The 16952-nt window shown below is 41.4% G+C and overlaps 1 protein-coding gene across 1 annotated transcript in view; it reads left to right on the top strand.

The window, feature by feature from the left end:
* The window catches only part of kcnn1a (potassium intermediate/small conductance calcium-activated channel, subfamily N, member 1a), a 51399-nt gene that overhangs the window by 15694 nt on the left and 18753 nt on the right, over positions 1-16952 (top strand). The window contains exons 2-4 of the mRNA XM_061044338.1: positions 4989-5462; positions 8916-9011; positions 10192-10610. Of these exons, the coding sequence (XP_060900321.1) occupies positions 4989-5462; positions 8916-9011; positions 10192-10610 (989 nt within the window). The remainder of the gene's footprint in view (positions 1-4988; positions 5463-8915; positions 9012-10191; positions 10611-16952) is intronic.

The raw sequence follows: 16952 nt of genomic DNA, 5'->3' as shown, positions 1-16952 counted from the left end.
CAGACATCTCTCTCTCTTCCTGATCACCTGCTGAGCATGTCTCAGGGTGGCGCTGCAGGTTGTCAGACGCTAAGCAGAGAGCGAGGGGAGTTTGCCTAGTTCAGCGGATGCCGAACTTAATTGGATAAATAAAAAAGAGTAAAAGTTGTCTGCAAATATACCTGGACAGCTCACCCAGGCATCGTCTATGTGTGGGAAACACTGTGGTTTTTAATCTATAAATATTTTTGTCAATAAATTACAAGGGGAAGGGGGGTGGTTAAGGGGCCTTATTTGGGAAGAGGGGCATATAGCCTGATTAAGGACTATTGTGAATTTTCGGCAGCAGCCTCTGGTTTTCCTCTTTTTTTGGCCAGTGCTGAGTGATGAGCCACATGCTGGTCAGGGATGTTCGGAGGAGCCCTGAAGCCTGCTGGCCTGTCAAAGAAATGTGACAGTCTCCTGTGTGCAGGGACAAACTGGAGAGTAAAGCCTGCAGCTCTCAATCACTCCGGGGGCTGACAGAGACACCCACAGGGAGCTGTCTTCCCTCTCTTTCATTTATCTCCTTCTCTTTTACGCTGTATCTTTCATGTCTCCTCAATTCCTGGAGCTCTACCTTTTTTGGTTCCTTGTCCTTTTTCCCCCCTTCTGTTTCACGCGTCTCCTTTCATGCCAGCCTTGTCGACATGTGTCTGCTGTTCACAGATTTTACACACTCACGTACAGATAGCTTTCTCAAACAATCCCTAGTTTTTATTTCGTTGCCGCATGCTGTCTGCGTCAAGATCTAATCCAGTGCCTGGGTTAGGCTCAGCTTGTTCAACTAACACACATATGCTCACATCCCCCACCAACCCACCCACATACAAACACATACATGATTAAACAGACAGACATCCACATGCTCCAACTCCCAAAAACAGAGTTGAACAGTATTTCCTAATGCACAATTCCATTTTTGGGATATTTAAGCCGTCTTCTCAGCAGCACAGTAGCCCCACACAATACAAAAGAATGAGGATTTTCTATTAGATTTGTCTGGAGAGAGAGAGCGAGGCAGAGAGTTTCCTTCATTTAAACTGTTCTGCACTGAGGCTTTTCAATTTGATTATGAGGCTCCATTTCATAGAGGCTGGATGCTGCGTGCCATTCAGAATGAAATTGAGCCGTCGATCGGCTGGACGGGCAGCCTCCCAGTGTCTCCTCTGCGGGGGCATCAGGGGTTGACAAGGGCGAAGCTGGCCCGCCATGCCCTTTCACTGCAATGTTTAGTCGGGTTGCAGAGGAAATGTGACAGAGTCTGGGTAGCTGGCTAAATGGGCGACGGTGTGGGATTGATTGAAACTGTGAAGGACTCTGAAGGAAAATTAAAAAAATCAGGTAGATATCCTGTATATTTGTGAATTTAGTCTTTCTTCCACGTACTTCCTGCACAGTGATTCTCTCATATCGCAACCAATTTATCATTGTTCATACAAACTGACTGATGGGAGGATGCCCAGATTCGGGTCAGTCCTGACCTGCTTCAGTGACTGATGAACACCAGAAATGGGAAACTAAAGCTGAGGATGTAACCACAGCCCTGCTCACCTGGCATCCATCATTAATACTCCTTCTTTTACCTTATTGGAGCAACACTTCCTGGGACGTTCTCCTTTTACATCCCAGGCGCTAGTGTGGCTTAAGACTGTCACAACATAGCTCTTTTATTCTGATCTATCACTGTATAATTGGTCATCTGAAACCAGATCAGTGTTACAATAAGTGTCTGATTTTTCAGCTTTTCTGTTTGCAATAGATATGTTTAAAAGGAAGATTTATTGTCTTTGGGGAACGGGAACCCCTGTTTTTGTGATAGGTTGGAGGAATTTGTCAGTGAACTCAGTTTAAAGTTACAAATTAAAAATAAATGAAATCCCAGATTGTCCAGCATTTTTGCAAGTCGTCACATTTACATGATTCATGTTATTAACTTTGGGCGAAACAGTGGTACATTTCATATATTCATCAAAAGTGAGCAATGTTTTCTTCAAACATGCACATTTTTGGTTCGAGATAGTTCTCTTGGATGCACTCAAAAAGTCCAAGACCCATCTTTCCATATCAAGCACGTCAGAGACACTCTGAAAGTTTGTCTGGAACTAAAAATACTACATGATCAGAGCAGGACTTTGTTTTAGACTTCAAAGTTATTTACTGTCTACAACTAAACAGGAAATGATTTTTTTTTGACAATGAAAGGCATCATGTCGTGACTCTAACAATCAAAGGGATAATTATGTTTTGTAGTTCTTCTGTAAAATTCATCCTGATGATTCAACACATACAAAGGACTGTAGGGTGTGAATACGTTGGAGGCATGGAAAGCAACTTATTAAAATAGCCTAGAAGGACAGTTGTGTGTTTGAACATGTTAACTTCAATAAGCTTTTCCCTGATAGTGATTTAGTGTTATGGTGCAATAGTTCATTGCGAGTATGTATTGCAAGAATTCATCTTTTGTGGAATGAACAAGACATTTAATTCACTCAGCCTTTTTAAGGCACTTTTGGGTTTTTTGTTCACCCCACCAATCCTGCCATATCAGCATCTATTTCTGGAGCCTTTCCTGTCATTCAAACCTAAAGTTCACTCACCGCACCATCTTCAAAAGTGTAGAGGGGTCCTAATGGCACAGATTAAAAAGCAATTTAATACAGAAAAGGGGATTAGAAACACTATGGGCTGCACTAATCCTTAACCTTTAGTCCTGTTCTCATGGAGCCACAATATGTGCAGGATGATAGCATCACAGGACCAGAGTTGGTAAATTTCCATTAGGGCCGCCCTTCTTTATTCCCACCAGAACATTTAAAGGCATTAGGCATGCTTTGTCAAGGCTAATAAAAAGGACCAGCAGTGCTATCACACACCCCGACTTGTTTCGGAAAAAGCACTGTTCCATGTGAAGTTTTCATAACCCATTATGATAATCTGGCTGAGTCTCTGAAGGGCAGGGGATAGACAGGCAGATAGATGCTTCTGGGGTGACTGCTCTACAGACTCTGCAGGGATAGGACATTTTCTGACTGTCTGCATAACCGGGACAGAAAGTCACTACTATCTGCCAAGAGGAGCAGCAATAATAAACGAGTCAATCCTAGAAGAGAGGAGAATAAATGGCAGCAGGTCAGAAAGAAAACAAGGAACATTTTGTTCAAGCGATAAAGAAGTAAAATAAGTTCAAATCAGAGTTTTTGGACATCTCATTCATAATAGAATTTTCATCGACAAAATATAATGGTTTTGTCAAACATGGTGTTCATGTGCATGCTTACCTCTGTTTTACAACTTGCCCCTCAGCTGACATTAACCTGAACACTGTAGACTAAGGTTAATGTTAAGTCTACAGCACAGTTTAGAGTTCATGTTTCAAATAGACTACTTTGGTGTTTCTTTACACATTAAGGTGGATTCTCACATTTGGTCTCAGCAGTCAGCTGAGAAGGTCCGCATTTCTTTGTCTGCATTCTCTTTGCTTTACTTTTAATCTCTGCACGGAAAGAGAGTGTTTCTCTGATGGGAAACAGGGTCATGCTGAGCATTAATGTTTTATATCTAAATTTGTGCAGTGCAAAGATTCTACTCCCTCCACTTTGTAGGGTCCACTGTTAGTTATATGGTTTTTATTTATACATCAAAGCCCATTTATAATTTATGCTTTTGAGCCATCAAATTCGGGTGCAATTTTCTTCAAGGGAAAGCTGATCCAGAAGAAACAATCTGTTAAATAAATCCAGTTTTTAACTCCGTGGTGAATGTTTTTCAAGCAAAAAATGGGGATGTGGTTTAGTCACGTAAATGTTTAAAAAAACAACTTAAAACGAATTTAAAACATGACACATATTTGAACACATAAGAACACCCCCCAACACATTTACCCCCCTTTCTCCCCCAGGTTTAAAACAAAAAATGACAGCCTAATGTGGTTAGTACCAACTGATTCATTATACAAGATCGCCACTAGCACATTCTCAAAAGCAGTTCCTCTGGCATACATTGAGGTAGTGGACTTTAACAGGTGTAAAAAGGTGCATTTCTTGTGAGGTTTTGCTACTGGCATCTTCATCTTGACTTGGTAAAAACCTTAACTCAGACATCAAGAGGTTGAAAAGACTGATGCCTGATTTCCCCACAAGCTCTTCTCGAGTTTCACACAAATCTTATCTCCACAGGAAATTATAGCTGTATATCATCTTGGTACTGTACACCCTTCTCTCAAACTGGCCTCCATTAGTCTCAGACTTTCCTCTGTCCTGGTCAGACCATTTTCAAAAGAGGGCAGGTAAAAATGATTCTGTTGTCTGCTCACCTTTCTCTGGTAATGTTACAACATCCTGCGCTGTTCTGCCTCTAGTATTGAGTTGTTGACAAAATGATTGGTGAACAGTGTTTCTTATCAACATTGGGACATTTCTTATTAGGAAAGTTATGTTTAAGTTGGGCTGCTCTGATTGAAGAACCGATTCCCATTACCTGCTTGCGGTATACGTTGCTGAAGAAAAAAAGACCATGAGTATTTGGGTCTTTGGAACTGTTGAAGATATGGAGCATAATTGTATGTTTAGCTAATAGATTGTATAAGAAGTGGACACACCTTTTTGCTTGCAAAAAGTAAACATATGTCAATGTGCCTTTCACCTTCATTATCTTCAATCGCCAGCAAAAAAAGATGGTTACAGCAAAAATGCCGGATTCAAGGTTCCAAAACAGCAGATACCACTCAGCAGTGGCTACGTCTACTCTTTATTTACACTGAGCACTAAATCCGTCTACTTTTATAACCAAAATTGTTTTGCAAGCTCCTTCTCTGTATGTGCCCTCTTCAGATCCACAGAGATGAAACTCCCACATCAATGGTCTATTTAAAGTCTAAAACAGGATGTGTCTCTTCATTCTACTGTCGGTTTTTTACACCTTTTTTGTTGTGATAGTATTGTATTTATCACTCCTCTTCCTGTTCTCAGGCCACAACAGAGCAGAAGAAGCTGAGCCATGCTGGATCCAAGCCCTCCCTCTCCGAGAGCAGCGGCCGACATCCTCAGATAGCCATGAACACCTGCAAGTACAATGGCGGAGTGGTGAGACCACTAGTGGGCAGCCTGGCATCCTCGTCGCGCCGCAACCTCGCAGAGCTTGACTCGGAGACGCAGCCCTTGCAGACATTGCACAGCTCTGGCCTGGAGGTAGTGGTATCCAAAGGCAACGGCGGCGAAGACCCAAGCAAGGCGTCTAATGAGAGCTTGGTCAGGGAGGGCAGCGGGCGAAGCGGGGGCAGGGCGCCACAGAAGAAGAACAGGGACATTGGCTACAAGCTCGGCCACAGGAGGGCACTGTTCGAGAAGCGGAAGCGGCTCAGCGACTACGCACTCATCTTTGGGATGTTTGGGATTGTTGTCATGGTGACAGAGACGGAACTGTCATGGGGGGTTTACACTAAGGTAGGTTGCGCATGTGTGTGATGCATGAGTGGGAGCTTTGTGTTGTTATTGCTGTTGTTAATATTTTGATTTGTGTGGATGGCAACTGTCAGATTTATGAAGAGTGATTATTATCACAGACACTGACATACACCATTTAACAAAGGTCAGGGGACTATTGTAAAAATAGAAATAAAAAGGAGTGTCATGTCATTCTGTCATACCCTGTGAAGCTAGATACTTAAATCACTACATTCACAGCAGAAGAGATAGATGGAGAGATGGATAGGAGGATAACAAGGTTTTAAAAAGAGATTTGTTGCCACATTAAAACAAATAAGGATGAAGAGAAAGGGCAATGGAGATAAGAGATGGTAAGTTACAGATGCTTTACACGTCACATCAGCATCTTAAACTTGTAAATCAGAGTTAAGAAAGCCAAACGTGCTTTAAGATCAAGCCAGACTCTTAAGCAAGGACCTGCAGCCTGTGTTATGCGAGTCAGACAAATCAAGCGGGGAGCTTGCGTTTAGGTTCTGTATCTTCAGTTTTTGGACTGAATACAGCACTCCCTCTCAGAGTTTGTTTAAACAATGGAGAACATTTATTTTAAACTGTGTATTTTACACAGTAAGGGGCGGCAGTAGCTCAGTCTGTAGGGACTTCGGCTGTGAACCGGAGGGTCGCCGGTTCAGGTCCCGGTGCGGACCAGGTCTGGAAGTTGGTCTGGTGGCTGGAGAGGTGCCAGGTTGCTTCCTGTGCACTCCTGAGGTGCCCTTGAGCAAGGCACTGCCCCCCCCCCCCCCCATCAGCTCAGGAGCACCAGCTCCGTCACTCTGACATCTCTCCATTAGTGCATGTCCATAGGATCCTGTTTGTGCATGTGTGTATATTTCAGCCTATGTGTGTGTTGCATGACTTACAGAGTGTAAAAACAGAAATTCAATAAAAGTTAATCTTAATCTTAATCTTAATTTTCCATTTATCTGTTGATCACTATGGGCCTGATTCATGGGGGGTGATTTGAACAGATCACAGATTGACTGTGATCAGTTTCATCATCAGTACCTACAAGGCTGTTTACTTGCGCAGTGACATTGCAGTATAAAGGGTCACAGCCTCTTCCTTCTTCTAAACATCACACTCTATGTATGAGGACAGACATGAGCAGAATTAAAGAACCTTTAGGCGGTTTTGCACATTATTCCCATCAGTAATATCACTTGGGGTCCATAACTCTCAATAAAGAAAATCACAGATTTACTTCACAAGCTAGTTACAAAAATAAACAGGTCTGAAATCGCCACATACTACACTATATTGACTGCTTCATCTGTTCTCTTGCTTTGTGTCAGTGGGTTTGTTAGACCTTGTAACAATGAATTAGAAGCAAAAAAAAAAAGATTGTTAAAAAAGGAGACTGTAGAACAAAACAGGAGCTAAAAGAAACTAAAATGCTTACATTTTAAAGCAGTGATTAAAATATTGGATTTATTTTCTAACTTTAAGGTGTCCATTGGTTTCCACTTTACTGGAAGTGGTTGTTTGTAGAGCTTTATTTTGTTTAAAGGCCACCAAAGAACAAGACAGATTCAGTGTCATCTTCCTACTGTAGGGAACGGGGCTTCAAGCATCTGTGTAACATTGTTTCAGAGGAATATTGACAACTATGTAATGATGTTAAAGCTAAATTACTGTCACAAATAGCTGTATCTGTAAAAAGGCATTAGAGAGTGACCAACCAGAACCTTTTGAAATAATTCATAATATACTGTCAAAATGCTGTATGCTGGTGGACAAATGTAGATTGGCATATAACAGCTTAAGTTACACATTGATTTTAACATTTGTAGGTATATTCTAAACGCACAAACTCCCCTCATTGGTATTTTCTAAGGTAAGATTTCCCCCCATTTGTGATTTATTAGAATTTCTAAATGGGGTTTTTGATTACAGATGTGTATGTGTAAGTCAGAGTGGTAATCTATACTCGGTCAACTATCAATTGGTCAATAGGTTTGTCTGTGGATGTTACTTAGTGGGGTTCAGTCCATTCATCAAGCAGACCTCAAATGAAATCAGGATTACCTCCACAGCAAAGTGGCAAAGCACCCACTGCCTCCAACACTAGACAGGTAGCATGTGCTGTGGATGGTCCTTAACTGTCTCACGTCACGTCACATCACGCAGCAGACACTCGAGGCTCAGCGAAGGCTTCCTGAGCGCTGAAGGAGGGGAACACGCAAAGAGGCAGCGAGCATTGGGACTGAAAAATCCTTGAACCTCTGGCAGGTGGATTAATTGGTTTACTCAATATTATTTCACCAGGGATTTCTCAAAACAATTTCAGGCATTAGAACGTCTTGAGAAAATGTTGCCGACCTAAGGGGCAAAGCAATCTCGTTGATAGCTAAAAATAAATTCCGTAATATGGACCAACGAAGGACAGAGTAATATTGAGCAGCTCTCACGGTCATTTCACTGACGATTATGAATGATATTCCCACTTGTTGTATTTGTCATTTGTTGTTGATGTCGTTATAATAACAACCCGATGATCACTAGCCTGCTGCAGAGAGGCTTTTTTACACCAAGGCTGCTTAAATTGATTTATCAAATGGTACCAACATAGATGGTGGACTTGAGTAGTACAGGTCCTCATTTCCTAGATCTATTGTCCCCATGTAGGCACTACACACATACATCACTACAGTGATAGCATCCAGCTGGCCTATTTATCACCAGCAACGTTTACTTTGGTGCCCCCCCTGCTAATGCTAGCCTTGCCTTTTCTGCACCTACCATTAAGTGGAAAGTCCCCCTGTTAGTGCCGGGCTTTGATTAATTGGTAGTTTAGATGGTGGGGAGCAGCTTCCATAGATAATATCAGGCTGCACCCACACCTGCACTTGCATTGTTAAGCAACATCCTGACGGTGCTGTTTGTGTGTAAAAACCCCATTATCTGGTCTCAGTGAGGCTATCAAGTAAATAAGTACAGTGTGTGCATGCATGCATGTCCGTTTGTGTGCGTAAAGACTCCAGTGAGAATACCTGGATTTATGCCTTTATGGGGACCTTTGTTGAACCAAACCAATGAAAACCAACAAAACTCGTCATTTCGTGATTTTAAATTCTCACTTACAGTAAAAGCACTCAGCTTTCACTTGATTTTTTCCCTCTTTCACTCAACTACCTCATTTCACCTTGTTGCTAAGCAATAACATGCAGCTCAGAAATCACAGGTTGTGTAGTGATAAGTCACTAATGGCGTCTATTGAGGCTAAATATAGACAGTGAAAGTATGGAAAATGCCATCCTTGATGATTACAAAGAAGAGCAGATTACCTTGGTATTCCTACATATATAATCAGCTTGTATATTGTCATGAAAAATGTTTGAATGTTATTAATTTAACTACAGTATTATGTTTCTAATTTCTTCTTTTTCCCCATGTCTTTTTCTCTCACCATAGGAATCTTCATACTCATTTGCACTGAAATGCCTTATCAGCCTTTCCACTGTTATATTGCTTGGTCTTATAATAATGTACCATGCCCGGGAAATCCAGGTGAGTCTACAACAACAAATAACTTCATTCATGATACAAGCAGCTTTTCATGCCAGTATTGTGAAAACAATGAGCAAGGCACTGGCAAAAAGGGTTTTCTTATTTTGCATTTGGACTTTGAAAAAATAATGCTACAATGCTACACTGAAAACTATTTATTAAATGATGCTAGAAAATTGTTGCTGTACAAATTGAATGTATTAAATTACATAATTAATATTTAAATCAATAATAAATATTTATCATTTAAATCTAAATAAATATGCATATGATTTTTAATCTTGGTACAGACAAAAGTAATGTATGCATGTAAATACTTAGATTAATTCTAATGTGATGTCATTGTTTTAGGTATTTTATTCTATATTAAAAGATATCATATCGTTTTCTACACAGCATATCATTGAAAGCACGACCGTTGATTAACATGATGCTATCATCATCAGAGTATTTAAAAGAACAATAGATCTGTAGACAAAAGGTATAAGATTATATCTGATTCCTTAAAGGTCACATATTATGCTAAATACACTTCACAATGGTTTTCTTACACTCATGTGTCTGTAGCCTGTCTGCAAAACCCCCAATTATGAGAAAAGTCCATCCTCTCCATAGTTTGCCTGCTCCACTTTTCAGAAAATGTGTGCTCACACATGCCGTTTGGAGACTTTTCCCTTTGTGACATCGCAAAGGGCAGTAACCCCTCACAGACATGTTTATGGGGGCTCTGAGACTTATTGAAACTGGTTGACAAATAGTATAATATGTGACCTTTAAATCTCTATATTATCTTTATTTTCTGCATGGTTTTAAATTGAATCTTATCCCATACTGAGTATGTGTATCATCTGTTTTATTTGACTCATCAAATGTAAATTTCATCAAAAAATTCAATCTTGTGAGGAGTGTATTTTTGAATGGCAAATACACAAAAACTACATTTCTTTAAACCTCATTTGGTAGGCTACACATCATTGTGTCTTATTCATCTTATTAATCCTATTTCAAGCAAAACATGTGGGTTTGATTCAAATAATGTTTGTCTCGCAATCTCAGTTTGTAATGGTAATAATTCCTTTGAAGGTGTTGCGGCTGATGAGAAAATGCTGAAAATGTCAAATGTCCAAACTGAAGATGGGAGATACAAAAAGTTCTAAAATGTGTGATTGTTCTTCTGCAGCTGTTCATGGTGGACAATGGTGCAGACGATTGGAGGATAGCCATGACGTATGAGCGAATCTTCTTCATCGTGCTGGAGCTGCTGGTGTGTGCCATCCATCCCATCCCAGGCCAGTACGTCTTCACATGGACGGCGCGGCTGGCCTTTACCTACACTCCATCGGTGGCAGATGCAGACGTGGACATCATCCTCTCCATCCCCATGTTCCTGAGACTCTACCTGATAGGCAGGGTCATGTTGCTCCACAGTAAACTGTTCACGGACGCTTCGTCTCGCAGCATCGGCGCCCTCAACAAGATCAACTTCAATACACGCTTTGTCATGAAGACCCTCATGACCATCTGTCCAGGAACTGTTCTGCTGGTGTTCAGCATATCCTCCTGGATCATTGCTGCATGGACTGTGCGCGTCTGTGAGAGGTAAACATCGGGTTGTAAATAATGGATACTGAAAAACAAAATGGCTGATGCACGTTCATATGTTGTGGATTATAATAGTGGTTTTAGTACTCTTTTCTACATCACTCTCGGCTTCTCAGTGTTACCTCGTTTTCTTAAGTCGCTCATCTGCACTCATTTACAGCTATGTGTGGTATCATCAGGATAGGTTATGTTTAAATTCTGTTCACACGTGTACAGAAAGGCATAAACTGATTCGCCCATGTACTCCCCCTCTGCCTTAGCGTTACAAACACCCTGACGTAAGTTTCATTAGATCGGCAATTGCTCCACGACTCCCGACGTCTGTGGGTTTAGCGCTATTTTAGAAAGCAAGTCCATAATTCATGAGCGTTTAATTGTTTGTTTGCTGAATGGTTTGTTTTGGTAATACAGAGAAGCCCCCAGGATCCCCTAACCCGTTTTTCCCCCAAAACTGCACATCGGGCTTCGTCTCAAGAGGGCAGCAACGATTCTCAATGAAAATGAAAGAGGCAGGGAAAAATGAAAGCTTTTTTTTTTTTTTTGCATTTGCATTTGCATAGGGAAATGAGACGCTAATGCCAGCTTTGATGTTTATAAGTCACTTTTGCGTAGCTGGAGTAGAAGGAGGGGGGCTTAAGTTTGGTGGGTGGAGAGTGGGAGATCGAAAGCAGAAGTTTATGTCAGACACAATGTGATCCTGCACATGTGAACTGAACTGTAAAAGTCAAGTAGTCCAGGGCTGGACTACAGATGCACGGTGTCCTCCTGCAGCTCACCTCTCCTGCTTTTACTAAGTACCTCCCCTCCCCACCCACCCCTACCTCTCCTCTTAACTACCCCCCTGTGTTAACACCTGTCACTAACCATAACCCCTCGCACGCCCAGTCCTGGACCTTGGGCTTTCAGTACCTCCAGCTGTTCATTGGTGGGTTTAAACCTCGCATGGTGAACCGGCAGTGAAAATAGAAGCTGACCTTTGACCCCAGCTCCTCTGGAGGCAGGAAAATTAGGCTTCATCTGGGCCTGATTTTGGCACACAATCAATTCAACACACTATGCAGTTGGTCCCTAGATCTATTTAGGAATTCCATGACTAAAGCTGCAAACCTATTCACCCCCTCTCCTTGTTATAGCTTAGAACTTTTGGACATCTAAGAAAAAAATGCTAACAGAATATCGTTACTTATTTTTATACAGTATATGTAGCTATAACAAGCAGCCAGTTAGCCGGCTTAGCAAAAGACATTAAATAGACCATAAATGGTACAAAGCCTTTTTTAATTTAAGCCAAGCTAATGGGATGTTGTCTCTAACTGGGCTACATTTAGCTACAACAGATACCACACTTATGACTATACTTGTAATTTGTAGCCAGTAAGCCTAGCTTGGCAAAAGACATGAAACACAGGAAAATACATGAGAGAGGACATTTTACAGCTTCAAAAAGATGATTGGTTGAGATGTATATTTATCAGAGTCTTGGTTTTCTTACGCACATACTTCGACACACACTTTCCATGAGCAGTGCATGCTGTTAGTCCTTTGCTTTCAGTTGCAGATTAATATGTTGAGTTCCGATGGATGGATTTGTGAATGTAAGTTAATGTGTGTTTTTAAGACTGGTGCAAGCATGCACATGAAGGTGTGTGCGTGCGTGCATGTGTGTGTTTGTATAATGTTTTGTTGTACTTTCTATTTCCCCACTATGCTGCTCCATAGGGATACCATGTGAGTCCTCGCTCTCTAGCTGTGGAAAACAAAAGAACAACTTATCATTTTGCACCGAGCTGGCGCCACTACTGCCCTAAGTGGGGTTTGAGGGTGGGTTAGTAGGAGTGGGAAGAAGGAGCAACTACTCTATACCAATGAACCAATGACTATTTACACACTTAGTATGGTGAAGGATAAGGTAGGCCCTGTAGTTGGCAAGAAAGTGGCACCAACCTTCTGCAAGGAAATCAGGCTTTTAGTGGCTATAGGAGCACAGCAGACACCAACAGGTGTGAGCAGCACTTTGAAGCAAGCGTCTCTTTGCTAACTATTGTGTGTAAGGCCGTTAGGGGTTGGAGAAGGATATGAAGAAGCTGGAAGGCGAGGAGGGGGAGGAGGAGAAGGGGGGAGAGCAGGAGCAGGAGGAGGAGGAGGAGGAGGAGGAGGAGGAAATTTGAGCTAAAATGGAGCAGCTCCTTCAAGTCACCTTCACAAACCAGCCAGAGGGCAATTTGTCTTTACTCATTCTTTCTCTCTCTCTTCTTATGTAATTGTTATGGATCCATATTACACAAAAAGTCTTTTTTGCAGCAACTCAAAAGATTTGTCAAGGAGCAAGAGCCTTTCTGTTATTTCTGTTCACACATTACCATCCCATTATGCGTCTCCCTCCACCAAATTAATTGAACAGTGTTGTAATGGTTTTTAGCAGACTTTTGTGGCTTCTACCCCAAAGATTTTGCTCTCGTGGCCAAGACAGTTTGTCTTGAAAGGTCTGGGTATGCCAGGAGGGGACAAATGACAGACGGTGTCATTTTGGTCTCAAGTGCATCTTTATATCTGACACAGCAGGACTTTGATCGCAAAATATGCATGAATAGCCGCACCCAGCTAAAAGCTATAGGCAGGGGAATTAGAGCATCACTTTGTGAGTAGTTGCACAGTTTTCTTGAATTAATGCAGTGTCTCTCGTTTATGTTTACACCCATGAACTGAGTGCCATCACCCCCCTTTGTCTCCTGCTCTGGTAAACATTGAAACAGCATGCTTGTTTTTCTGTTTACTTATCAATCCCAGCATTTCAAGCACAAAAATCAAGAGATAGAGAAGAAGCGCTTGCTTCCCAAAGTGCTGTGTGTTACTTTTGTGTCCTCTGTTAAATGCACCGTTACACTGTCACATTGACACGCTCCTGAGCCAATCAAAGGGCTGCGCGGTGTGAGATTGGACGAGCAAGGAGTCCACCTGGAAAACGCCTAGATGGGGGGAATGAAAGACACACCACCAGCAGGGACAGAGAGGGATGGAGGTGTGGAGGAAAGCTGGAGATGTGAGAAATGTTAATGTTACAGTAGATGGATTTTACACTGGTCACTGGCCCTGTTTTCTGTCGTTCTTGATACGGCCCATCTTCAGAGCTAACCTACCTCAACTAAGCTCCTTAACTAAGCTCCTATGGCTTCTCCCGCACTACTACAAGGCTCCCTCTATCCCTCTCTTTTACTCCTGACTGATCCTTGCAGATCTCGTACTGTAACCCATCTAACGTGGCATGCTTTGCAGTTTTTCTTCATCTCTCCCCACTACTGATTCCCTGTCCCTTTGCCTGCCATGATCCATAACAAGCAGGCCCTAATCTCTCACTTACACACTGACATGCATGCCATGCCTGCCTCCCTGGTTCCTTGCTCCTATTTCTCTTTACATGTTATCTAACTCTCTTCCTCCCCTGTTCTGGTATATGTAACAAAAAGCTCTATTTTGAGGCGATGTGAGACCTCTGTTTCTCTGGTGAGGACCCGTAGGCTGAGTTAAAGACAAGCTCACACAGAGTTTAGCTGACTTTCCCACAGAGCGCAGTGCCGGATTATCAGGCTTGAGTTACTAGTCAGCTACACCTACACCCGAGTTCCGACAACCAGATTGTGTCATCACTTAGCCACAAGATACAAACAGCGCCAGCCAAGAACAACCTGTCCGAATGTCTGACCAGAGAAACACACACCAATGCAACCTGAACTTTCTCACACCAAACACAGGTTTACATGAAATATTCAAATGGATTTGACAATATTACAGTTTACAGGAAAACAGACATCTACAAGAAACAAGGCAGCTCCATTGCTGAAAAGACAAAAAAAAAGCTGTTAATTCTGTTTGTTTGATTACATTTGAATGCAACTCAATGACAAATTGAGGCAACAGCACAAACACCAAAGCATTTCGGTGCAAATTTGCAGAAATGTCATGGACACTCGTGAAAAAACACAAATTCAAAGTTAAGACCATTCACTAAACAATCAACCCCAAGGATCACAAAATAAATTAATCTTGATTCTATGCATTTTTAATCGTGAAATAAAGCATCTAATCCACTTTTCCCTCAATCTGACTAATTCACAAGATTATCTGTACAATAAGCCTCTCTTCCACGACAAAGACAGATGGATTTTATGCAAATGATGGCAACCTCAAGGACAGGTGGATATTCAACGGTTTGATGACTTGATCTGATAAAGTGTTTTTAATAATATGCACGCTCTGCAGGCACATTATTGATCGCAGACTATGGCAAAGTCATACAAGGCCCGCAAAGCATGTCTGCATAACAGAGAATTTGGAAGTTATTATCAACTTAGATATGATCTGCACTGAAGATCATGAGCTGAACCAGTGCTTTCCTTTGTTCCAGGAGCTATGGTGGTCGCTTTAACTCAAAGAATTCCCTCAGAGGTTTTTTCTCATTGCTTTTTCTTTTCGACTTTGAAAAGCAAACAACCAAAAGATTAAGGTCAAATGGCTACACTCTCTCTGTAGCTTCGTCAATGAATATACAGGAAGACAAAACTAGCATTCTAAAAGAAACTAACTGGAACCAACAAAGACTGGTTAATGTTTCCCATCAGTTCAGGAGAATTCAAACTCTAAGATATCTGCTGTCCCTGATGTACAGACAAACAAGTCCTTCAAGTCACTTGGCCTACTTCTTGGAGAGAATAGTTTACTTTTTTCTGTACTGATTTTGTGCATCAGTTTGGTCAGATGATCCTCCTATCAATGTCTTATTGCCGAAACTGACTTAATGCTGAGTCATGACATAGGAAAACAATGTTTCAATTCCTGCAAGTTACCAAGCAAAAATAGTACGAGTTTCTTTAATCATTTGATATCAAAGCCATTAAACAGCAGTGGCATTCTTGCTGGTTTTTGAGTACTGCAACCCCTAGATCTTGGAAATGCATTTCTCTACCTGAAGTAAAGTGTATAAGGTATTAATACAGCACAGCTTGGATGCATTGTCTTGGGATCTGCAGTACTCTAGGCCAGGACCAAATCCACAACGGCAGCACTTTTTGAGCTCAAACTAAAATAAACCAATCATTTCCACTAAAATTTGAAACACCTTTGCGTTGCATTTGCATAGTCTTTTTTTTTAATTCAAAATGCACCATTGTAATTGCTGAGTAATATAATCATATCACAGTTGTTCCATTAGCTTAAGATTTTAACTTCCACAAGGGCCAAGTAATTTCTTTTCATGCTAAATTATTACCCCAATCGTGTATACACCCACAAGTTCCTAAATGTCCCAGAATGATGCGTGACCTTAATACGTCCTGTAAAATCTGAGCAATAATTTGTACAATATAAATGTTAACATATACTTCAACCCTTTATGAATCAATATAAAAACAAACAGCTAACAAAGAAACAGAGCTGTTACACAGCATTGATATAAATAGAAATATTCTAATTATAGCATCTTATAACGGACTCTGTTGCTTCCTCTGCCAATTCGGCGTCATTCGTTTTACGTCCCACTTGCCTCAGGAGACACCCCCATTCTGTCTGACAGAGATCGTCTCCCGACTGTGGGGTGCACGTGTGAATAACCCGATCAGGACGATTTCAGGGGCAGTCCTCCTGAAATTCTCTAAGTTCAGGAGTGCAAATGTAAAAAAGAAACCTGGCTTTATAGAAGAATTCTTATTTTTCTAAAAGATTTCAATGTGTCTCCCAGCATTGTAAACATCTTTCCCAGATGTTAAACCTTTTGATATGATACAACTCAAACTTAAAGACAATTGAATCCTTTTGAAAAGGCAAACTGTAGGGCACAACAACGTAGGTAGGCATTGGTAAGACATTCTGGCAATCTCAGAGGTCCTAATGAGTCATTTCTACCTTAAAGCCAACTTGGTGTTGTGGGCAGAGAAGCAGGTATTTTGTGGAGTGCTCGGTGCATTGGAACGACTGGGAACAAGAAATGTTTTGGTGTTCTTAGTTGTCAGTGAAGGCGGCGTGGTGATGGTGTTTCAAAGCGTGTGTTATCCCTTGAAGGTTGAATACCTAGAGTTTGCAGCATAATAAACTTAAACTTCCCCAGCTATATAAGGAAATATCTTCCATAAGATGACATGGGGGCTATTGTGAGCTTGTTTCCAGTAAGCAAGGGTTTGTTGAAAGGAACAACAGAGACTCTGATACCAAAACTCATGGCTTAGTTTTTGGGACCCGACTGCAGCCTAATTCAAAGAAACCACTGTCATAGGATACTGGGTGTCTGACAACCGCATGACCACCCTCCAGCTCTGTAACATCCAGATTAAGGGCTTTACGAATGTAGTG

Source organism: Labrus mixtus, chromosome 8 (genome assembly GCF_963584025.1).
Source record: "Labrus mixtus chromosome 8, fLabMix1.1, whole genome shotgun sequence".
Classification (NCBI taxonomy): Eukaryota; Metazoa; Chordata; class Actinopteri; order Labriformes; family Labridae; genus Labrus; species Labrus mixtus.
The sequence above is the reverse complement of the archived record's forward strand: the minus strand, read 5'-3'. Positions and strand labels throughout refer to the sequence as shown.